Here is a 25420-nt window from a genome sequence, read left to right as displayed (position 1 = left end):
CAGTCACCGAGGCATGCGTGCTTTCATCTGCAATCACTTGTTGTCTGTCTGAGGCGAGAATCAATACCAGAAGGAGATGGTGACGAATCATTCATTGCCCAGAGACTGGCTGTAGATCCAGCGCCCGTTGTTTTCTTTCTAACCACTTTAAAGAAACTTCCCCGCACGTCCTTTCCCTGAAACATGGAGCCTCACCGCTGGACGCCGAGAGGTCCTTGGAAAGATCTGAAACGACCTTTTGTGTTGTTAGGCATTATTCTCTTGGGGGGGAATTAAAGATAGATGTATTCTGTCCCATTCTGCTTCAGTTATATCAGCACTCATCATATTTCGCTTTCTTTCTTCGCATCTGTTCCTTACTAGTCACGAAGTTTAGAGAAACAACCCATCCGAAAGGTCTGTATTTGCCTCTGCGTGTGTCTGTGGGGCATGTGCTTTACACCCATTGCACCCATTACACCCATTTGCTTGCTATAAACTCACTGTTAAAACATCTCCCCCTCCTTCCCTCAGCTCAGAAACACACTCTTTTCAGTCAGGAAGAATGTTAAAGAGCGTCTTGTCCAACCAGCTCTCTTGGTGGCAAGGAGCCCGCCTTCCTTAGGAAGCACCAGGACTGGCCCTGGGGGTCCTGCTCGGGTTCAGATCCACCTTCTCCCTAGGGCGTTAGCTGGAGGGTCTGCCCTCCAGGCTCCTGCACCTCTGCCAGCCCCCAACCTGCCTTGCGGTGTCTGGAAAGGGGTAGAGAGGGTCAAATGAGCGAGTAAAGTGGGCGTAAAGTGAAGTCTTTTTAGAGCTTTGGAATGATTAGAGCAGGGAATTTGGGGGACCCCCCCCCAATCCCACAACAGCATTCTGTATAGAGTAGATCTTTTGTAAGCAACTGATTTATTTTTCTGCTGAAGGCCAGCCTCAGGCAGAATTGGGAAATAGCCAGCTTGATAGGATGCAGTGATTTTCAACCCTTTTTATTCCTCCCTTTTAAAACTGTAGGACTCTTACTTCACATAGAAGCATCAGAGGAAGCCCAATATGTAAAACAGATAAGAGTGGTTCTAGCGGGGGCGGGAGGCCCAGGGGCTGCCCATCTGGCGCAGGTGCAGTCTCCCTTACCCTTCACACGCCCTCACCCTCCACTCGCTACAGGACCTGAGAGGAGCGCTCGGCCCTTGGCACTCAGTTTGGAAGCCACCATAGCAGTGAGAAGCCCACGTGTGGGGCTCGGGCAACCCTGTGTGAGTCACCACAGCAAAACCCTTAACCACTGAGTCTGACTCTTTTCTTGTAAATTGAGGGTAGAATGTCAGACTGAAAGATTTTGCATATAAGTAGTGAGATATAACATATAATATACTTGGTTCGTAGCAGACACTCAGAAAACAACAGGGCTTGTGGGGAAAACAGGGTTAGGAGCAGATCACTCCAAACCTATTTGACCTTGTAACCAGGAAATTAACAAAAGCAGTAGCAGTACTGAACAAATAAAGACAGAATACTCTAATACAGGAGTTTACCGTTGAAAAAAGGTTGAAAGTGGCTTTATGAAAAGGGTTTTAGGGGGGACAAAAAGGGGGTAAAGTTGTTGAATTGTGGAGACAAAGATGAAATGCACTAAAGTCATACAAAAGCATTTCCATGACAGATCACATGCCAATTTGAGTCTCGAAGAATTTGAGCGTCATTCGTTCTGTGGATTGATGCATTCTGCTGTGTTTGAGCATGTTTTGTTTGATGGCTATTCCTTGGTTGTACAAAATATTAACATTCTTGGAAAATTGCGTATGAACTAACACTACTTTTATTGTGGTGACATAATTTCGCTATTTGCAGTCCGAGCTAGTTCATGTTATAAGGACATATTCTGTATCAGGATGGACTGTTGCTAGATCTCAGTAGCCTAACCCCCAGGACTCAGGGGGACACGGGTAAGTCCGCAAAAAACTTATCTTGTGTGAGACTTGGGAATGAATTCAGATAGCTGTAATACAAGTCACCTCATAAATCTCATAAAATATCAGGTTAATCAAAGAGATTGTAAAAAGAAAGAAAGGAAATAACATGTGTGAACGTGAGGGGTTAGGAGGCAGAAGCTTTTAGATGGAGTTGGCCGGATTTCAACAGGCAAGGATGGAGGGTCAAAAGGAGAGAATGAGCAAAGGCTTGGGAGCTGGAAAGCAAGGACATAGTTAGGGGACCAGTAGAGCTTGGGGGATCCACTTTGGGGCTGGAGCCACTGAGGAAGATAAGGGAGCAGTAAGACCCATGTTGAAATGGAAGTTGGCCTCAGAATGTGGGAGGCCCTTTTTTCTATCTATCGATCTATCTATCTATCTATCTATCTATTTATTTATGGCTGTGCTGGGTCTTCGTTTCTGTGCGAGGGCTTTCTCTAGTTGCGGCAAGTGGGGGCCACTCTTCATCGCGGTGCGCGGGCCTCTCATTATCGCGGCCTCTCTTGTTGCGGAGCACAGGCTCCAGACGCGCAGGCTCAGTAATTGTGGCTCACGGGCCCAGTTGCTGCGCGGCATGTGGGATCTTCCCAGACCAGGGCTCAAACCCGTGTCCCCTGCATTGGCAGGCAGATTCTCAACCACTGCGCCACCAGGGAAGCCCCCTTTTTTAAAAAAATTAATTATTTTTATCAGTATTTTTTGTCTGTGCCTCATGTCATGTGGTATCTTAGTTCCCTGACCAGGGATCGAACCCGTGCCCCCTGCAGTGAAAGGACCAAGTCTTAACCACTGGACTGCCAGGGAAGTCCCCTGGGAGGCCTTGGCTACAGGGATGGTGGCCACCCTATAGGATTTGGAGCAGGTGAGTGATGCGATCAGATCCGACCTTGAAGGAGCTCCTTTTGGCAGCTTATGCTGGGTGGTGGTGAAGGGGAGTGGAGTCCAATTAAGAGGGGTTGCAGTTGTCCTTGTGAGAGACATGAGGGCTTAAACTCAACTGTGACAGTGACATACGGTGGCAATAGGATGTCTGGGGAGGGCATGACACAGCAGACATTTTAGAGACAGAATCTCAAGCATTTGTTAACTGAATGGATGGTGTAGGGCTCTGGTGATCTAATGATGACAAATTTACTGTTTCAGTAATGATAGCCAATACGGAGCTTGGTTTTGGAATGTTTGAGAGCTCAGGCTGAGGGCTGGCAGGGCTATGGCACACCTGGGTTCTGGGACTGGTCTACACTGAAGTGTGGGCCAAGGTTGTGGCCCTTAGGTTACTGCTGGGTGATCCATGCAGACAGAATAAAAGAACTTGCCCTCAGCTCTGGGAGGGGAGATGGTGTTCTCTAGATTGAGACCTGCCCGAGCCCCAATCACTGCTCACGTTCTGACCCTAGGACCATAGCATTTTTACATTTGAAAGACCTTAGGGATCATCTTTTCTCTAAACCTCTTGCTAGATGGAAAACTATGACCCCTAAGGGTCAAGTGTGTGTCCAGGGTAAGTCAGAGGCAGAACCAGACTAGAACCCAGGACTGTCACTTTCCAGTCTTTCAAGGAAATCTTTTAAGTAATGGCTGTGTATTAGAGTTCTCCAAAGAAACAGAACCAGCAGGATATAAAAGGAGATTTATTATGAAGGATCGACTCATGCAATTATGGAGGCTGAGAATTCTCACTATCTGCCGACTGCAAGCTGGAGACCAGGAAAGTTGGTGCTGTAATTCAGTCTGAGTCTGAAGGCCTGGAATGAGGGGAGCCAGTGGTGTAAATCCCAGTCTGAGGATGGGAGGAGGCGAGATGAGATGTGCCAGCTCAAGCAGTGAGGAAGGAAAAAGAGGGTGAATCCTTCCTTCCTGCACTTTTTGTTGTATTCAGGCCCTTGACAGATCAGATGATGCCCACCCACATTGGGGAGGGCCATCTACCTTACTGAGTCTACCAGTTCAAATGCTAACCTCATCTGGAAACACCCTGCAGACACACCCCCAGATCTGCACATCCCCTGATGTAGTCAAGTTGGCATCTCAGATGAACTCTCATAGGCTGTTAGAATTGTTGATCCGTTACTTTGTTCCTCCAGAGTAGTTTCTAATTTTTCAAAGTTTTAATTTACGCATTTCTTCTTTTGACCCTCATTTGATCTCATCAGTAGAGAGACATTGTTCCTCTTTCCAGGTAAGCAAATTGGGCATGACAGGTAATGAACCTTCCTCACCACACAGTGAATTCATGGAAGATCAGGATTAGAGCCTAGATTCCTTAAACTGATTCCATTTTCTTTCCTGTAGTTGGATTGTAAATTTTGTGACGGTGCTAAACCAGTTCTAACCAGCATCAGCATCAACCGGGAACTTGTTAGAAATGCACATTCCCAGGTCTTCCACCAGAACCACTGAATCAGCAGCTCTGGTGGCCGAGGCCCAACAATCTGTGTTTTAATAATTTCTCCAGATGATTATTCTACATGCTCATTAGAGAACCACTGTAGTTACAAGACAGAATCTATTCAGTATCAAGGATTTTACTACATTTTGTTCATATACCAAATTCACAGAGAACAAAAAAGATGGTATTAAGCTAAAACTGACCATAAAAATCAGTACATCTGTCTTTTCCTGTTCGTCCCGTTTCCCTCTCTGCATCACTCCTACCAACCAGGTACTTTGTGCTGACTTTTCATTAAAAATGCTTTTCTGTCCCCTACAAAGATGGCAGAGTTGTCATGAGCTTTGATTCATTCAACCCACATTACTTGACAAACGTGGGGAAACTAAAATCAAAAGAAAAAAACAAGAAGGGAGGGACAGAGATGATTGAACAGATAGGCAAATACTGGAACATTTCCTTAAAAAAAAAAAAAAAAAATCACATGCCCAAACAGCAAGGTAAAAGCCAGTAATATTAATTGACCCAGAGAAGTGTGAACAGAATGCTATTTTAAAAAGAAAAGTACAGTTTCTCAGCATCTGCAAAGTTCCGGAAATTGTATTGGGAGCTTTATGTAACTGTTTCAGGCAAGTCTCATAATAACCTTGTGAAAGAGGTAGTATTATCCTCATTTTTTTTTTTTTAAATGGGGAAACTAAAGTTTCAAAAAGTTCAGTACACTTACCCAAATGTCACAAAGGTAATAAATCATGAAGCTAGGGTTCACATTCAAGCTTTTCTATATCCTAAAATTATGATCTCTCCATCACATCATCCACATTATCTCTTAGGGTATCTTCCTTTTCCATATGCCTTCTTTACCTTAAAGCTGTGGAAATTTATCAGTGAACGTATGACATCCATCCCACTATTTCAGAAGACTTGCTGCCAGCAGCGTGCGGACACTGGGGGTTCACCGGTAAGAAACACTGTATCTGAAACCCAAATCCATTTCAGACTCACTTAGAAAGCATATCAGTAAAATCAGGTATGAATTTTAAAAATTTATATCCAACCTTCAGGCCTTTCTCCAGTCCTTTGACTTGGAGCCTGTCCGAAACCTTAAAGAAAAAGGAAGGCACGACCTCTAGTGGAAACATAGAAAATGTCCTATGGTTTTGCTCGAGGGTTTCTCCCCAAACCACCCTTCCCCCCTTTTAAAATGAATTTATGGAATTTTTCATCTGAAAGGTACTCTCATGACAAGACTTGGGTCAGTACACAAATGTCATTTTTGTAACGACCTTAAAATGAGATTTCTACATCTCACAGTCACATCACACTTTGGTTTGAGTCCTTTAATGACTTCTCTCAAGCTGGCACTACTTTTTAAAAGAATGCTTGTCATTTAGTCTTTTTCCCGCTTCACTATAAAACCTAATCTCACTGGATTTTTGGAAGGGACACAGTATGCAAATGGGTGTCTGTATTAAATCCACCGTGTCTAAATTCACCTCCCAGGCAGTCGATAGCTTTGGAGATTGTACACTTCTGTCTAAACGGTGTGATCTTTGATTTCAAGGACTGAGCTGTGATTGTGCCCATGGCCACAGGTGTATGGCTGGGCTGCCAAGTCAGCCCTACAGTCGATACCCCCCCACCCACATACTGCTCCCGAGCGAGGGTGGTTCTTGGGCAAAGTACCCTTAAGGATTTCGGTTGATTCCACAGTTGCTTTGTCCAAGCTTAAGATTGAACAGAAGACAAAAATCAGCCACTGTCTGATGGGTAGAGGGAGTTAGAGGGGTTGAAAAAATAATTGGCAGGAATCTAACAAAAATATCTTTTTCATTCAAAGCAAACTGAATAACTTGGAGGTTGGAGATGTAAATGAGCTCCCCAGGTGTGAGGCATGAGAGATGTCTCGTCTTTCCTGAATCTCAATTACTGGCATGTTTCCCAATGTCCCACCAATCTCTCCTGATTTGAAGGGTGGTTAATCTCAGCTCTTGAAGATTTTAGAGAATCACTGGTCCAGTGAACCCCTTCCTCTACCCAGACAGCTCTGCCTTTTCTTGAGTCCATGTAACAAAACTTCCTGCTTTGAAATTTAGGGAGGGAGCAGGCAGTCTCCATTTTTAAAAGCATTTAAAAATTTGCTAGTTTAAAACACATATGTCTCCTTAGAGATTATGCTTCAGTCCTTCTGGGGTGGGATGGGGGGACCCATATTTTCCCACTGTTTGGTTAGTGACCCCGGCATGGAGTGGAGAGAGCCCTTGCCTGAGGGTCAGGACTTTGCGTTTGCTTCTCAGTACCTGTGCCAGGTGCTGTGCTGTGTCACCCTTGCCCTTTGGGCCTTAGCAACATGTTCTGTCCCATGACAGTTGGAGTACAGAACTTTGGAATTCATTTCTGTCCCCAGTAATCTATGATTCATTCCCATTCTTTGTGCAGGGTACACACAAGTTCAGTTTTATCCCCTGGAGTCCAAGAGTTACCAAACTGGCAACTGATTCAAACAACATCCTTCAACAGTATAAAGCTTAAAAAAAAAAAAAAAAAATCCAAACCCTTTTGTATCTTTCTTAGCCACCATTGTAGTTTACAGTCTCTGGCTAGAATATTGATTTTCCCTTTTCATCCTCATACCACTGACTCTTGCTCTAGCTTTGGATGGTTGGAGGAAAAGTAGGCGAAAGAAGCCATTTTCAAAGTATCACTTGCAGTTGCCAGCATGAAGAGACTCCCTTTTTGACTTTCTCTTCGGCTTTTTTTTTTTTATTGTGCCAGCCTGGATTTAAAAACACTGCAACAATTTGACCCTCTTTCAAATGATCTACTCATGCTCTTAAACTGCAAATGTCAACCTCCTGCACAGAGCTTTTTGACTAGTTGTTTTTTAAGTCTGACTTCTTTTGATGTGAACATTTTCAAGCTCAAACAATAAAGTATGGTTTTATCCAGTCATTGAAAGTAATTATCAGGTAGACAGTTGTGGCTCAGAAGTAGATTCTGCTCTTTATTAGTGTGTCAGGCTGTCAATACTTTTTTCCAGGTCTGTTTTCCTTGGAAATATTTATTTGATCCCCTCGTCCCTCCTTAAATTTTAGGTACGGGTGTAATTGTACTAATCTGAACTTTTGTATGGAATGTTCCAGCTTTATACAGTGGAAAAACTTTTAAGACTTGTTAACTGAGATTCTATTTTTTGAAGTAGCAGATTTTTAGGTTGTTACTACTTTGTTGTTTGGAAACTTGATTGAGGGTATTAGTACAATGAAATAACATTTTTTTTTCAAATTAAATGAAGATGAAGACAATATAGACAAGGGGGTCATGGCTAATATAGGTGTTATAACAATATGTGGAAAATTACTAATTTTAGGTATCTCATTATTTGAAACTTAAAGACGAATTATTTTCTAGGAATGATGTGTGTTTGTTTAGCAGGTGTAGTTAAGGAAAGAGGGGCATTTTGTCAGTAACCCAGTCAGTCTAGGCGTAACCCAGACCTCTAGGTTTATCATCCATAGATTGCCTCTGACAGAGCAAGCTTTACATTTTCAGCCCTTTCTTTCTCTTTCTGCTCACCCTGTAAGAAACAAATTGATAACCTGGTAAAGAACCCAAATAACACCCCCTTCCTTCTTTCAAAATAATTGTATGTGATCAGACTAGTTTTTTTTTTTTTTTAATATATATGTATATATATATTTTTTAAGTATTATTTTATTTATTTATTTATTTATTTATCTATGGCTGTGTTGGGTCTTCGTTTCTGTGCGAGGGCCCTCTCCAGTTGCGGCAAGTGGGGGCCACTCTTCTCTTCATCGCGGTGCGCGGGCCTCTCACCATCGCGGCCTCTCTTGTTGCGGAGCACAGGCTCCAGACGCGCAGGCTCAGCAACTGTGGCCCACGGGCCCAGCCGCTCTGCGGCATGCGGGATCCTCCCAGACCAGGGCTCGAACCCGTGTCCCCTGCACCGGCAGGCAGACTCCCAACCACTGCGCCACCAGGGAAGCCCAATCAGACTAGTTTTTAATCTTGTTCAGGCCAAAGAACTCTGTGGATATTTTGTACACTTATCTTGGCTAGTCACTTAGCTGTCAAGAGCCAGCTTCCATGCCTGTACAATGAAAACTCTAGTGTTCTTCACAGCATCATTGCTGGGAACTAATGAGGAAAGGATCTGGGAACTGCAAAGCATCACACAAAGTAAGGCAGTGTTTATTTGGATTATTTATTGATTGAAGCCAGGTTTAAAAAAATCAATTCCATCTTGGCTCCTGAAATCTTTGAGTGTGTTATTTGTAGTCAGAATGAAACAGCGTTGCAGAAAGAGCGGTGCCTTAAACCTCATACCATCAAAAACTGTTTACTCTGCCTTCTGTCTCCCTTATTCCTGGCACCTGAAGCTTTATTCATGGTTTTTTTGTTTTGTTTTCATCTCAGCTGCAACCGATGAGAGCTGAAACTGTACTTTGCAACAAGGTCTTCAATATACTCTTTTTTTTTTTTTTAATAAATTTATTTATTTATTTATTTATTTGACTGTGTTGGGTCTTCATTTCTGTGCGAGGGCTTTCTCCAGTTGCGGAGAGCGGGGGCCACTCTTCATCGCGGTGCGCGGGCCTCTCACTGTCACAGCCTCTCCCGTTGCGGAGCACAGGCTCCAGACGCGCAGGCTCAGTAGTTGTGGCTCACGGGCTTAGTTGCTCCGCGGCATGTGGGATCTTCCCAGAACAGGGCTCGAACCCGTGTGCCCTGCATTGGCAGGCAGATTCTTAAACCACTGCGCCGCCAGGGAAGCCCCAATATACTCTGAAGAATCGTTTGCCAACCGTGTTGCCTGCCCAGACAAAGCATCTTTCAGCCTGGGCTCCACCTAGATGGAGCACGTCAGCTCCCGAATAACCAGGTTTCCTCTGGGAGACCAAAAGACAAGGTTTTGAGTCGCTGAGGGCAAATAGGCCCCGAAGTGGTGCTTTAATATAGTCTTACCAAGTCTTAGCCCTTTGCTAAGCCTGTTTCCCTAGAGCTTTCTTTGGAGGATTTTTATGACTTCGGTTCCAAAAACTCTTAGTAAATGAATGGAGTGTGGGCGCCACCTCCTGGCAGTTATTGGGAATTGCTTTATAAGACGGAATCCGTTTATTTACCTGGTCTGTTCTTGGGCATCAAAGGAAAAATGCACTGTTATAATCTTTTTTAAAAATCAGGTATCAGACTATGATCTTAGCTCACACTGTAATTATATAGTAGCTTTTTAAAAATCTCTGGCTAAGGTTGTTGGCTGCAAATTGGTGCTTTGGAAAATGTCCTAGAGTTAAATTATTCTCAGAGGACAAGAGGAGATGCCTTTAGGTAGTTACCCATGTAGTTTATAGTCAGCTTATTAACGGGCTCCTAGTTTCTCCCTTCCATCTCTTCTGAGTAAGTAATAGGAGTCCCTTGGTTGCAGATATAGTGGCTCTGGGGTCTCTCATCATGTCAGGAAATAACAGTGTCAGACTGACAGTGTCAATCCAAGTATATCACTGAAAATTTTCACCCTTGAAGGTTCCAGTAAACTCTTGATGTGATAGCTCACTTGGGAGGTGATTGTGAGAAGCACGAGGGAGGGAGTAGAGCCGTTGAGATGGAGAAGGGAGAAAAACCAATTAAGGGACTGTTCATGAGCAGATTCATCTTTTGGGACCCTCTGGGAAGTTGTGTAGGACTCAGAATTGTCCCACCAGAGTCTGGGGAAGCGGGGCACTTGTCTGCTGATTCCTGCCCTCCCGTTCTGCTGGATTAAAGTAAGTTCTCCTGCATGAACTCCCCTGCACTTCCCAGTGGTGCCAGAGCAGAGATAACCCTCAGGCCAAGGAGCAGAATCATTGGCCTTAAGGAGGGAAGTTGCCATCTCACAGGAAACCCCCTACCAATGGCTGCAGGTGCAGGGCATCAACAGCCTGTCCTACATGTGCACACTCATATATTCACGCATATTAGGAAAAAGGTAAAATCAGTGAAGTCAATAATAGTAATAATAAGTAATCATTTTAAATCTTCTTTAGATATGAAAATGGTGGTTACAGTTTTTTTTAAATTAATTAATTTATTTATTTATTTATTTATTTTTGGCAGTGTTGGGTCTTAGTTTCTGTGCGAGGGCTTTCTCCAGTTGCGGCGAGCGGGGGCCAATCTTCATCGCTGTGCGCGGGCCTCTCACTGTCACGGCCTCTCTTGTTGCGGAGCACAGGCTCCAGATGCACAGGCTCAGTAGTTGTGGTTCACGGGCCCAATTGCTCCGCGGCATGTGGGATCTTCCCGGACCAGGGCTCGAACCCACATCCCCCGCATCGGCAGGCAGACTGTCAACCACTGCGCCACCAGGGAAGCCCGTGGTTACAGTTTTAAAAGGTTTTGTCAGACAAATATTTTGATGTGTTTTATGGGTGAAATGGTATAATATCTGGGCTTTGCTTTAAAGAACTACAGCCAAAAATCTGTGAATAAATGAAAAAAGAATGGCAAGCATAATTGTTGAAGCTGAGTAGTGGGTATATGGTGATTCATTATACTATTATCTCTACATTTCTGTATGAACATTTCCAAAGTAAACTAATTTTAAGGCAGGACTTTTGCTAGCCAATGAAGTTTTAAAATCCTTTAGCTGGGTCTTTATATAAATTGCAACCATTTTTGAGCTAATGTAGCAACTCTGAGTGTGTCGTGTAGACCACAGCTACACTACTCTACACTGTGGAGTCCCTTTTTATTTTTTATTTATTTATTTTTTTTTTTCTTTTTTTTTTTTTTAATTTTTTTATTTATTTATTTATTTATTTATTTTTAATTTATGGCTATGTTGGGTCTTCGTTTCTGTGCGAGGGCTTTCTCTAGTTGTGGCAAGTGGGGGCCACTCTTCATTGCTGTGCGCGGGCCTCTCACTATCGCGGCCTCTCTTGTTGCGGAGCACAGGCTCCAGACACGCAGGCTCAGTAATTGTGGCTCACGGGCCCAGCTGCTCCGCGGCATGTGGGATCTTCCCAGACCAGGGCTGGAACCCGTGTCCTCTGCATTAGCAGGCAGATTCTCAACCACTGCGCCACCAGGGAAGCCCTGGAGTCCCTTTTTAATCAACAGTGACATAGTTTCTCAGGCTGCTGAGTCACAAGGGGCATATCTCTTATTGAGACTCAGGATAACAGGTTGTTTAGGTTTGATTTGGGTTTGGGTTGCTTTTTTTTTTTTTTTTTTTTTAGAGAAGGCACAGAATTCGTCATGTTTCTCTCCCCATGGCTCAGTGTGCCTGAGCTGAGTTTTGCACAGAGGAAAAAAGTGACGGTGGTAGATACTGCTGTGTCCACAAATGAAAAAGATTTAGAACTCAGTAACAGCTTCTGACTTTGTGGTTAGTATTTCCCTTGGTAATGATGTTCTCGGCCACTCTCTGTCCCCCCCAGTCTAGTAGTAAAAACTTAGGGGATAGGACTTTAAAATTTAGGCTTTGCTGTTGGATTAAAGTAAGCAAATTAAACTACGCATCTGAATACATAGGAACATTTTCAGAGTTTGTCTTGGGGGCCTGAAAGAGTTCCAAGGATGCCCTTGGAATTAAAATACTTGTGGAATGCTCTTTCAGAATTGTCTGAGTTAAGTATGCAGTACACACACGTGCATGCACACATGGCTGTGTGTCACAGCACTAGATACTCACTTTTTTTTTTTTAAGTCATTTGTAATCTTGTCTTTCCTATAATCCTTGACCCATTTTGCTTATAATACTTCATTTCCCAGGGATGGCTAAAATGAGCTTTTAATCTGCTTTAAAAATCGTTTTACTCCAAAATAGAATTTGTTTTATTTTTGGACAGAGAAATAAGCTTCCACTAACTGTTTCTTACAGTGTTTCATGTGGCAATTTTAAAGATCCACAGATATTAAATTCTTTATCCTCTCAGGAGAGCCCATTTAATGCTGGAAAGCATCACTGGGATAGTGAAGAGAGTATGGAATGAACCTGAATTTTCATCCCATTTCCGTTTTTATGGCCATGAACAATTTACTCGACTGTTACTTATCTTGATTTCCTCATCCGTAAAATGGGGACAGGATGACCTACTTCGAAGTGCCAAGAGGATAGAAGGAAATGACATAGGTGAGACATTCCGCCTATGCCTTAATGCATAGTAGAGCCAATCAATGTTTGTGCCCTTCTCAGAGAACCCTTGACATGAGATGTACATACTTTGAAAGTGTGCTTTGTAAAGTCAGTCCTTCTTTTGTTCTGATGTGTGTTATTGCTACTCCTGTGATCTCTTCTTGTAAAATCGGTGGAGTTGGTTGGAGGATTGTGATAGCAGCTGGGTTGCAGATTAGAAATGACAGAGTAAAACAGATGAGAGGGAAGAGCAGCCTCCTCCACTGGAACATAATAAATGCTCCCCTGGGTTTCTTCCTGCACCTGTTATGGGGCCCACGTTGCACGGCCGTCGGTGGCTACAGCAGTCTACGTGGTACCTTCAGCAGGAGGAGGCTTTGGTGACGGGCAGCCACCTTGAAGGACACCTATACTCAAGACTCCATCGCATGTTAGTATTTTTAGTCGTCACCCCTGCTGAAAATGCTGATTGGTCATTTCTTGGGACAGGAAATGTACTCCCTCCACAGGCAGCCTTGCTAGAAGATTCTACTAGATAGACGAGCCTTTCATTTACAGATTAGACTGATTTTTTTTTTTTCTCTGTATACACCTTCTACTTATTGGAATCCTAAAGTCCATTTCTCCTTTACCAGGATAACTCATCACATATTTGAAGATGGATCTCATGGTCTTCTTGAATTTTTCATTCTCCAGGCAAAACAATTTGCAGTCCTCCTCATCCTCTTCTGTGTTTCGGCTAGGACCTTTATTCACTTCCTTCAGAGTTATTATCTCAGCTTATAATTATATGTCCATTAGTGTGTGCTTATTTGATTAGTGTGGGAGTTGTTCATGCCGCTTATCAAATATTTCTGGCTCTCTGCTTTCCCAGCATGAGGTAGAACTGCAGTTTCTTCCCTAGGGTTGGGTGGGACTAGTTTTGGCCAGTGATGTGTGAATGAAAATGACATATGTCCTTCACAGGCCAAGGCATTTAGCTGCCGAAAAGAGATCCCCCAGGGCTTCCTTTTCCTCCAGTAGAGGGCCTGTGAGCTTCTAGATGAGGGGTACTGTAGCCACCTGGGTCCTGGATGAAGGAAAGAAGAGCCCTAGCCAGCAACCTCGTATGGTCACGTTGCCTGAATGAAAAATAAGACTTTGTTGTTTGAAGTCATTGAGGTTTTAGGTTTGTTACTCAGCATAATCACATCTCTCCTGATTGATACAAATGTAACTGGCTTTCTCACTCCACATAAGGACCATGCAGTGGGGACAGTGTGTTTCTTTTCACTGTTGTGTCTTCAGTATCTGGCATAGTACTGGCTCAGAGGAGGCACTGATACTTATGGGTCACATGCATGAATAAATCAAACCCAAGTTTTGAATCCTACCACCATCCTTGCAATTTCCCAGACTTGGCCTCCTTCATTATTCCTCTTCTAAAATCTAGAGCCTCCCCCCCACCCATCAAACCCAGCCTTCCAGTTTCAGAGTAATTAAGCAGTTGGCATATACATCCCCAAATGAGAAAGGAATACAAACCAGACTCAGCTGGGTCACAGGCTGAAGGAGAGTACATTTGACTTAATGCTGATCATCTCCATTAGAAGCTTCTTGCTGCTTCTGAAGATCAGGAGAGAGGTAATCTGGTCATCACTGGTATGTTTCTGTATCCTTAGGTAGCCTTATGATACCGTATTGGCACCACTCTTACTTTTCACTTGCTACTGTTTTTATCTTTCAGGAATGAGCCTTCTAAAATGATCACTCCTTTTCTAAACTAACAACCTATCTTTCATGCCCTGTTGTAGCTGTAGGTGGCTGCTAGGTAGGGCTAATGAGACACTCCTTTGAGTCTTGCCAATAAGTCTTGATTGGCAGAAACCATGAGTTTTTAAACTATCCTAAGAACTAAAAGGAGGAAAAGGGCAAGACTTATTGTATGGGAAAAATATTTTGCTAATGTGAGCACATGTCCAGAACCCTCTGTTTATTGACTGCCAAGTGAGTACCAGACCACACACCTAAGTAATTTGGTGTGCATTTTCTTGTTTTATCCCCATGGCCACCCAGCAAACTTTTAATTGTTATTCCCCAATGTCATTTAAGGAAACCTAGGCCCACAGTGTTTAATTAGGTTGGTCCTGGATGAATCGGACTTGAGTCCAGGTCTAACTCATGTTCATTCTGTTCAAAATAGCTTAGTAAACTTTGCCAAAGCCCACCAATTTTTAGAACTTGAGTTTTAATTGTTAAGAAAGAAAATAATGAAAGATTCGAGAGGCTTTTTTTTTTCCAACCTGACTTTTGGATGATTTTATAGAGATATGCTGATAGTATTTTCTATTACATTATATGGCAAATCTCATGATTCCCAGTTTGTGATTGATGATGTAGTCAAGTTGACTGAGCCAAATGATGCACCCGACCCACAGTTGCTGTCTAATCCCGAAGTCTGTATTAGCCCCTGCAGTAGTAAAACCTTGACTGCAGGAGCTCATAGACTATTGACTGTGAGAGCATCTTTCATTTACTGACGCTCTTTGCCAATTACTGTGCCAAATGCTTTATGTTGTTATCTCATTAAGGAGGGACAATAAGCCACGAATACAACCCACTATGATTATAGGTGTAGAAAGTGCTAGGGTAAGAATTCAGATCAAGGTCCTTCACAGGGGTGTATAGGTTGTTCCTTTTTCAGGGCACTTGTTCTGAGGGAACACGAAAGGGCTGGAATCCAGCCCGCCTTCTACTGGCCAGGCTGTGCACCATGCTACCCAATGGCAGCCGCCAGAGGAGGCATCCCTGGCCTAGCTTCAGTCTGGGTGCGGCTGGAGGAGAGGATGCTGCATTCATTTCCCTTCATCTAACGTGTTCTGTAGGCCTTACACATGCTTAGAGGCTTCAGATAAATTATCAACTCTGTGGAATAGGAGTTGTTTGGCCAAGCCAGTGTTATAGGTGGTGGAGAAAGGGAAGACTATATGGGGAAAATGAACTAAATATCTGCAGTGTGCTTAGACATTTCATATCAACCCTAGAAGTGCAGTTTTATGGTTTTATTTGTTCATTTTGAATAAATGAGGAATTGGAAGCTCAGAGAGGTTAAATAACTTGTCAGGCTTACTTAAGTAGTAAATGACAAAACTAGGGTTCAAACCTAAGCCTGTCTTGCTCTGACTCTATTGTTCTTGCAGACATTATTAGTGTCAAGATGGGAAAAGATCAAGGAAGACTTCTTTGAGGAGGCATCTTTTTTTTTTTTTTTTTTTTTTATGGTGGCTGCAGCAGCAGCCTTAGCGTTTCATACCCATCTCTGGGGTCCAAGCTGATAACCATGGCTCACGCCCGTCTCTGGAGCTCATTTAGGCAGTGCTCTGCCTTCTGTGGGCAGACAGGGAAGGAATCCCCTTGAGGAGACATCTTTTGAATCAGTCCTATTACTATATATATTTGATCAATAGGTTATTACCATACGTGAATTAATCAGGTCTCTAAAAAGTTTAAATAAAATTACCTGCAGTTGTCTCAGAAGTTATGCCAAATAAAACAGACTCTTTGACTTATAAAACATACTATAAAATTGTTAATATTAATGATCACTCAGCAGGTAATTGAAAAGCTAGGAAGCTCCCCTGGTGTCTTATTTCTGTATTTCCTGTGTCTTATAGTGTATTTATTTGGGAATAGGGGTAGCTTCTTGTAAGACAGATCAGGTGCATTCTTCCTTCTGATAAATGTGCATGATGGGGCATGTTCTGCTGACGGTCCAAGGTCACACGAAAGCTTTGACCAACAAAAGTGCAAAGTTGGCACTTTGCCTTGAGACCTCTGCTACTTTCCTTCCCAGACATTCTACATTCATGTCAAGTCGGGTCATTGTCATAGGGAGAACCGTATGCATTTGCCACTCTGACCTTCACAACAACTGTGGGAATTAAAGGCAATGCTGTTAATCTGTCCCCAGGGCTGTGTGACCTTGAATGAGTTATTTCTCCTCTCTGAACTCAGTTTTCACCTATAAAGTGAGGGACTTCATATAGATGATTTCTGGCTGTGAATAAAGAAAATGAAAAAACTTTCCCCAATTTGAAGTCATTAAAAATCTCATAGATTGGTGACTTTTTTAGAAGAAGATGGCCATGCCTACTTTTTAGAATGTTGCTCAGAATATCAAATAAGTTTGACAAAAATATTTGAAACATAGATTATAATATTTTTACAGGAAAGTTTATATTGTTTATTAACAGCTAAGGAGGCTGCTACCCTAAGGGAATGTATCAAAATCACAGAAGGACTTTGCAAAATCATCCCATCTGTACCCTTCCTACTATTAAGGATCAGTGCCATAAAGGCACCGTTACTGGTGTTTCACATGAGTTGAGGTGAAAAAGGTAACACTTTTTTTATGAAACAATGAATATTATTGAGCTATTCAGGTCTTTTTTATCTACATAGAAATCTTTTTTATATACATAGTCAAAGATATAGAGAGAGATAAAATGTATTCTGTAGTTTTAATGACAAGATGTAAAAGTTTTATCTCTTTGATCTTTATCTCTTCAACATAGTTAAGAATTCTTTCTTTTAAAGGAATCTATATAAGTACAAATTTCACTTATCTATTTACTAATTGAGTTCTCATAGATGTACTCGAGGGAAGCTATGAAGATGGGAGAAGACAAATGATACTTAGTTCTTGTGCTCTGGTGTCAACCAGCTGGCATTATATGTTTGAGTGATGGGAATTCGTAATCTGAATTCAACAGAATGTGATAAAGTTTTGTTCACTAGAATACAAGGGAGTCCAGGACAGACTTCAGTTTTTCACTTGATATTCTAAAGGCAGTCAGCAAAGAACTAAGTGGATGATAGGGAACTCGTTCCTTAAACTTGGGGCCCCAGAACCTAAAACAGTCGTTTTAAGGTCTTCATAAGCAGATACTACGAAATAAACTGAAATCAAGGAATCAATTACAGGAAGGGAGGCTGGGAGGCACTTTTGCTTTGTGTTTTTAAGAGCAAACATATGCCAGTGCTTCCCTGAAAAGAAGAGAGCCACCCAGGGGAATAAGCTACTTCTCCATCTCTCCTTTTCTCTGCTGCTAACAAGCTCAGTGGTGTGTGTTCAGCCTTTCTTTTGTTCCCACTCACGGTTTCCGGTAATTTACTAATAGCTAAACAGCCAAAGGCACCTGATATCACAAAAATCTCCTGTAATTACACAAAAAACCTTGGATCAGTTCAGTGATGGCACTTGTTGGAACTAATGCCTACAGCCAAAGTGTACAGTAGAATTTTTTTCCCCTCTCAGACCCTGCCTGTGTTTTAGTTGCCTGGCAACCCATCTGGGATGATAGCTAATGTCAGCTGATTTTTACTTAAACTTAGTCCAGGAAAGTTTTCAAGGAGGGCCTTTGAGTTTGTGTAGTTCTGGGGAAGGCTCCAATTTGTGCTACCAGATAATCTGTAAAACTGCAGACTAATGGGCTCAGGCAGGCTAAATGTAAATGTGGAGGTCTCAGGAGATCAGCTTCCGGAACAGTGTGGCCTTAGGGATTTTGTTTCTAACTCCTAGGAGCTTAGCAAATGAGCTTCAGCTATATTCTCACTACTACTCAAGTTCTGTCTGCCCTTTTTAAAGGAATAAGAAATGTCCAACATTATCCTAACCCCTGAATATTAGAATTTAGCCAAATACTTTATACGGCTCTTTTGAAAGAAGGGCCAACATTTTAGGTGCATAAGCAGCAATTGGGAGGAAAGAGGAATATTCTAACAAGTGAAAATATGTTAAAACTTCTTCTTTAATCCAGTAGAGGGCAGAAAGGAATTTTAGCTTTTTTCTCACCCATAATTATCTGAACAAAACTGTGGCAATCCAAGGCAAAGTTCAGTGACACGTTTGTAAACAAGTTATCCCCAGCCCATTACTACACATGTTATTCTGGTTGTGTAGACAGGTTCTGGCTAGCATGCTCAGAGCCAGTTGGATCCTGTCTAGGACAAAAAGATGTATATAATTTTGAGTTATTTATGCCTAAGAGGGGACAATAATGTAGTGTCCATATAACAATACTACTAATCAATTCAGATCTTATTTACTACTTACAACCCAGCATGTCACGGTTTTCCCCATGTATGTTTGGGACGCTCCAGATGGTGGAATGAAACAATATATGAAATGATGAGTAAATTATTTCAAGATCAAATGTTTCCTTTTGAAAGTATCTGTACCTCCCTGTGAGCCTGTAAAATAGTAAAAGTGATTTTCACCACCTACTCGGGATTCTGAAAGTTCCACCTTATCCTTTTAGAGCTACAGCCAAAACTTGTGGTGGTAGTAGCTATGACTTTGTAAAGGTGAGGTTAATACTGAAACATGATGACAACTGAGCAATGAATCTTTTTCTCGGTGTTACAATTTCCACACTGGTTGCTGTCTGGCTTTTAAAAACCACTTTTAAAAGGAAAATAAATTGTTCACTGCTGATTTGTAGTGAAGGCTGCTTGGGTTGGTCTGTAGTGCTTCAGATTGGGTTCCTCAGGAAGCAGCCCCTGAGCTGGAGTGAGGATATTTACAAAGGAGCACGCTTGGGATCTGCACCTGTGCAGGGGAGGGGGCGGAAGCAGGATCAGGCGGGGAGAAGTGTGGTGTCCTTCTCAGCGGGCCCCAGTGGGAACTCTGGGTGCCGGGGACTTGTCAGAGTACCCTGAGCTGGGGCTCTTCCACACCGATTGGTTACGGGATGTTTACCTCCTACCCTAACCCTAACCACAGCCCACGGTCTTGGTTGAGGTGGCTCTTTGCGGTCAGACCATCCTTAAGGGACAGCACTGACAGCCTCAGCAGCTGAGACAAGAAGTCTTTACTGAAGAGGGATCTGGGTGCCACATCGCAGCGCAGGGAGTGTGAGAAACAGCACCATCCCCCCCCCCCCACCCCAAAAAAAATCAGGTACACGGAATTCTCTTTCTGATGAATTGTTGACTCTTTAATGCTGGATAACTTACTGATTGCTTTAAAAAGAAAGTGATCGTTCGCTATTTGTTGTTTGGAAAATAGGATTTTAAAGAATGAAAAAGCACATTTTTCTAAAAGAGTGTCAGATTCTGAAATATAGTGGTAGCATAGACATATACCTGGTTTATTTATTTGCATTGGTATTGCCTTATGAATAAAAAACTATGCTGATTAAAAGTAACCACAATGACTAATGGAATCATAGTTTGTGGTCATTCTTTTCGATCTTTCAGGAAAAGTTGTTAAATAAGTCACAGAGTGATGCTGGTAGATTGTCAGATAATGAAGCACAGGTAGATCCATAATAAAAAGACAGGAAGCAGGGAAGGTAAATTTGTATGTTGGTCCTGGAACAGTCATTTCCGTCTCGCCTTTATGTATTTCATATTTAAGCCTATTAATTTCATCTATTTGTTCCTTTGTCATTCAGTCAGAGCTTCAATTGTGTGCCTGCTGGGAGCAGACCCCTGTGGCTGCTTCATACATCTTTGAGACATGGTTCTCACTCTCAAAGAGCTCATAATATCATCCCTAAAAGTCACATTTGTTCTATCACCACCAATCTCATTAGAAAAGTATACAATTTGGGAAGATGTTAAGTTTATGGTGCAGGAGATAAGTTTTCTAAAATAATGGTTTTTTTCCTGAAAGGTCTGATATTTTCATTGGCAATAAATACTTCAGTCGTTTTTGTGAAATCAATCTTAATCTGTTCAGTTTTTAAGAAAATGTCTATTACATACTGAAGTCTAAATACCCATAGTTTATATGTAATTCTTTAAATTAAAAATGGTGTTCCATGAAGAAAGCAGCTCATTTAGCCTCCAACTCAAACACGAGTGCTTTTCTTGAAGACAGAGTTTGTATTTCAGTATGCAGCAGAAGTGCTTTATGGTTACTTCCTATTTTGTCACATAAAAAGGAGATTTGAAAGTTGGGATTCAACAAAATTCATCCAGTTTTCTTTTCCATTAAGGATTTTAAGTGAAGCTGGATTATTACAAATTTTTAAATGCTAGTGCACGCCAATAAAAAAGAATCAAATGACTGTTAGTACGGTTGGTGCCACTGTCTTGACTAATGCTAAGGCACCAGCAATTTTGCCCTCCTTTACTTTTGTACCATTAAATGTCAGCTCAGGTGTCAACACAGTGAAAAAGGCAAATAATGTATTAGTATTATGAAAGGAGTCATGACCTCACTGTCCTCTGAAAGTGTCTTACTTTCAGTGTCCACAGCCCACATTGAGAATCATCGGAACAGAGGAAAGTTTAAGCAGGGGGAGGGTGTTGGGGAGGGAGACAGCTTTGGCAAGAGATGGAAGAGCCAGGCGTTATATGATGGCAGCAGAGATGGAGAACAGGGAAGGAACAAGAAATGTTGCAGAGGTTATATAGATAAGATTTGGCAGTAGAAAGGCAAGTAAGACTTGAAACTTACTAAGGTTTTTCAGCCTGGGTGACTGAGTGGATGGCAGTGCCATTAACCGAGGTGATGACTGGGGGAAGAGGAGCCCTGGTTTATGATTGAAAACGATACTGCTTTCACCATGAGAGAAGAATCTGCATAATTCTCCCATTTGGAAAAGGATGGATTCTAGCACCGATGAAAATGAACAATGTACTGTTGGCTGGGTCCGTGCAGCAGCCTAAGATCTGGTTTTGTATTGATAACGAACAGTGGCTCTTGGAAGCTCAGCACATTCTCGATTGATGCATAAGACTCTGGTATCTGTGCTTCCTGTAATAGTGTTTTCTCCTTCTGTTTCTAGGAATGGTGCAAAAGCTGGACCAAAAACTTCCAGTGGCCAATGAGTATCTATTGCTTTCTGGAGGAGTCCGGGAAGGCGTGGTAGACCTGGACTTAGATGAGCTTAATGTCTATGCCCGAGGGACCGACTATGATATGGACTTCACTCTTCTGGTGCCAGCCCTGAAGCTTCATGACCGTAATCAGCCTGTGACACTGGATATGCGCCATTCAGCCTTGTGCCACTCTTGGCTGAGCCTTCGGCTCTTTGATGAGGGGACGATCAGTAAGTGGAAAGACTGTTGCACCATCGTAGATCACATCAATGGTGCCACCAACTACTTCTTCTCCCCAACCAAAGTGGCTGACTGGTTCTATGACTCCATCAGCATTGTCCTATCAGAGATACAGAAGAAACCCCAGCGAGGGATGCCAAAGGTGGAAAAGGTAGAAAAGAATGGGACCATCATCTCCATCATTCTGGGTGTGGGGAGCAGTCGCATGTTGTACGATATTGTCCCGGTGGTCTCTTTCAAGGGTTGGCCGGCAGTGGCCCAGAGCTGGCTCATGGAGAACCACTTTTGGGATGGAAAGATCACTGAGGAAGAAGTCATCAGTGGGTTTTACCTGGTGCCTGCTTGCTCCTACAAGGGAAAGAAGGACAACGAGTGGCGGCTGTCCTTTGCCAGGAGTGAGGTGCAGTTGAAGAAGTGCATCTCCAGCAGCCTCATGCAGGCCTACCAGGCCTGCAAAGCCATCATCATTAAACTCCTGTCCCGGCCCAAGGCTATCAGCCCCTATCACCTGCGGAGCATGATGCTCTGGGCCTGCGACAGACTTCCTGCCAACTATTTGGCCCAAGAAGACTATGCAGCCCACTTTTTGCTGGGCCTCATTGATGACCTGCAACACTGTCTGGTCAACAAGATGTGTCCCAATTACTTCATCCCGCAGTGCAACATGCTGGAGCACCTGTCCGAGGAGACGGTCATGCTCCACGCACGGAAGCTCTCCTCCGTCCGCTCAGACCCGGCGGAGCACTTGCGCACCGCCATCGAGCACGTCAAGGCAGCCAACCGGCTGACACTGGAGCTCCAGAGACGAGGGAGCACCACTAGCATCCCCTCCCCGCAGTCCGACGGAGGGGACCCCAACCAGCCCGATGACCGTCTGGCCAAAAAACTGCAGCAACTAGTGACTGAGAACCCGGGGAAGTCGATCTCCGTCTTCATTAACCCTGATGATGTGACAAGGCCCCATTTCAGAATTGATGATAAATTTTTCTGAGCGTTTTTGCTGCCTTTTTTTCCCCTCGGGTTCTAAAACTCTCATAATATGTAGTGTGGTTTGTGATGCCGTCTTTCCGTTTTTTACATATCCAGCCTAGATTGGATCTGTTAAGAACACATTTTAAGTTTCCTGGTTCTGCAGGATGGTGCAGGCTCTGAAACAGTATATTACTATTTCATATTCTGCCTCTGATTTTGTTGTTTACTTTTTGTAGTTATTACACATTGTTTTGGTGTTTGGTTTTGTTTTTGTTTTTTTTAAGGAGAACTTGAGCCATAGATGAAAATACCCATGAATTCTCTCACTTTTTTCTGTTTCATACTTTGTGCTTTCATACTTTTGTTCATGGGAGTGGGGAAACAAATCTCTTTCTCATGCTTCAGGATTCTCTTATTTTTTTGTTTTCCTTTTTTTGTCTTTATTTTTTTTAATGAGCGTTCATCACCACAGGTATTTGAAAATCATCTGAACCTGGGAACTACCTGGTACGTTAGTTGGATTTATTTCTTTCGACCAGTGGCCAGGGTATTTTCTCCCTCTCTGCCAAACAACGTAGACTTTGAAAGTGATAATGCTACAAATTGTGTTTGAAGCAACTTCATTGAATGTAATTGTCCTTAAATCAGAACTTTGGATGGTTTGGAAGGGTGTCTTTGACAACTTTCCAGATAGAATTAAGGTTTCCAAATGGTAGTTTTAGTGTGTGTAATTATTTGAAGCCTTATTTAAATCCTATTAAAGAATATACCATTATAATTGTTATTTGCACTAATGAGATTTTTGCCATTGTCGGAGTTCCAATGCGTGTATTTCAATATAAATTGACATCCACTGTTGAAATGCTATCATTTCTTCATTTAGCCCATTTGTCTTAATCAATAGAATGATTCTTTGTTTAGTTCTTTAATTGTGGGGTCCTGTTTTGCCCTCCTTGATATTCCTGGTTCCTATCTTACTGAGAAATTTTTAAAGCTTTATATCTGCTAAGTGACTTTATCTGAAGCTGGGGAAAGTACATACTTGACAAAGTAGTTGTCTTTGTATGTACAGTTGATCCTTGAACAACACGGGTTTAAACTGCATGGGTTCACTTATACACGGATTTTTTCCACTAAATGTGTTAGTTGAATATATGGATTTGGACCCGTGAATAGAAGGTCAACTGTAAAGTTATATATGTATATTCAACCTCACAGGGGTCGGTGCCGCTGACCCCCGCATTATTCATGGGTCAACTGTATTTCTTTTGACATTATAGAGGTAGGCTTTTTTGTGAAGTCTCTTTGCTTCTACTGAGAGTTTTGAGGAAAACTGGAAGGAAAAATTAATATCAGTCCCCAAATAGAAGATACCATGCCTGTTCAAAAGCAGGTTTTTCTATAGAGCAGGAACCAGGAGATAACTGTGGGTGGCAGCCTTGGTGTAGAGGTGTCCTGTCTTCATGAATGAAATTACTTGCCAGGTTTAGGTGCTGCAAGGCATCGATCGGCTCCCTGTTTTGGTATGAACTCATGGCAAACTGTAGTGTGTGGGAGGTCAGGGGCCTGCCGATCTCTCAAAGGATGACCGTGATGTCTACTACTGGAAAGGTCAAGCAACATTTTGATTTTGATCTTGAATGTCCAGTCTCACGGGTTAGATTTTGGCCGATTGAAATTAGGCATATACGGTCTTGGTTTTTGCATGGGAATTATTGTAATGCTTATAAATGAAAATGAAATCATTCAGCCATCTTAAGTCAAAACAAAAATAATAATAATAAAAGAAACATACTGGCCTTGGAATCTTGTTGTTGTTTGTTAGTTTGTAATCTGGAAACTATTTTCTTATTAGTAATCCCAACAGTAATTTTCAGTAGATATAGCCCTGGGCTTGCTGTTGTCTTTCAGGCCAGATGTCTATGTAGCGAACAACCAGTATTCATTCTTCCCTTTCTCCAGTTTTCCTACTAGTATCTACCTATCCTCCATATAATCTGTGTCCTTCTTGGGAAATGACTTCATCCCCAGCTTCAGACATGCACCCTGATTGGTGTAGGCCAATCAAAATAACCATTTTCCTGGCCACAATCATTAGTTAGGCATTGGGCATACAATGTCAGCTGCTCCATTCAGGGACATGCTCAGGATTCTAGCTTGGGACGCTGGGGCAGCAGCATGCACCCTGGATATGGAAGAGGAAGTACTTGGGTTTGCTATCAGTACTGTAGACCTAGGGCTGGTAAGTCAGACATTGTTGAAGGTGAGTAGAAATGAGATGTAGTCTGATACCTTTTCTTGTCTGAAACATAAGCAAATCATTGACCTGCTAACCCTCTGTCCTTCTGAAGCCCAGAAGATTGGTTAAAATAATGTTTCAAGTACAATATAAAATGCCTCAAGGCAGCGGTCATCATTTTAATGTTACTTACATATACTTTGGGTTGTGGGAATTCATAAGCTATAACTCAACAGGATTCCAGTGCTCTGATGGGACATGTTTTTACATATTTCAAGAGTAGATTATTCTGGACTGTATGGCTTTCTCATCTGAAATGGAAGATCCAAAGATGCAAGTAAAGGTTGGTTTCAGAGCGGATGGAGCCAAATGGGACCAGACATTTTCAAAATAAGAATGTCCCTGAAATTACCGTGCAAAGTTATTTCAGAGAAAATGAGAGGCAGGTATATGTGGCTAATTTAACTTCCAGGTGGAGATGTGAGCAAACAGGGAGGAGGCTTTGGGGGCTCGTTGAAGAGCCCCTAGTGACTTCTTCACCAACCCCTTATAAACATACACACACACACACACACACACACTTGCTTTCACATCATGAATTGGAGGTTTCGTTAGGGTGTTTTGTTAACACTTCCTGGAAGAATTAAGCTCATTGGCTGGTCACAGCTAAGTGATTATTTTGG

General features: G+C 42.5%; 1 protein-coding gene across 2 annotated transcripts in view; it reads left to right on the top strand.

Annotated features, from left to right (window-relative positions):
* MB21D2 (Mab-21 domain containing 2) overlaps positions 1-24304 on the top strand; it is a 116891-nt gene extending 92587 nt beyond the window's left edge. For both annotated transcript variants that reach the window (XM_082461528.1, XM_082461529.1), the window contains one exon: positions 21253-24304. In XM_082461528.1, coding sequence (XP_082317654.1) covers positions 21253-22517 — 1265 coding nt within the window. In that variant the 3' untranslated portion in view covers positions 22518-24304. The remainder of the gene's footprint in view (positions 1-21252) is intronic.
* Positions 24305-25420: the final 1116 nt, after the last annotated feature.

This window comes from Balaenoptera physalus, assembly GCF_965194825.1.
Source record: "Balaenoptera physalus genome assembly, chromosome: 4".
NCBI classification, from domain to species: Eukaryota; Metazoa; Chordata; class Mammalia; order Artiodactyla; family Balaenopteridae; genus Balaenoptera; species Balaenoptera physalus.
This window is presented reverse-complemented; position numbering and strand designations above follow the sequence as displayed.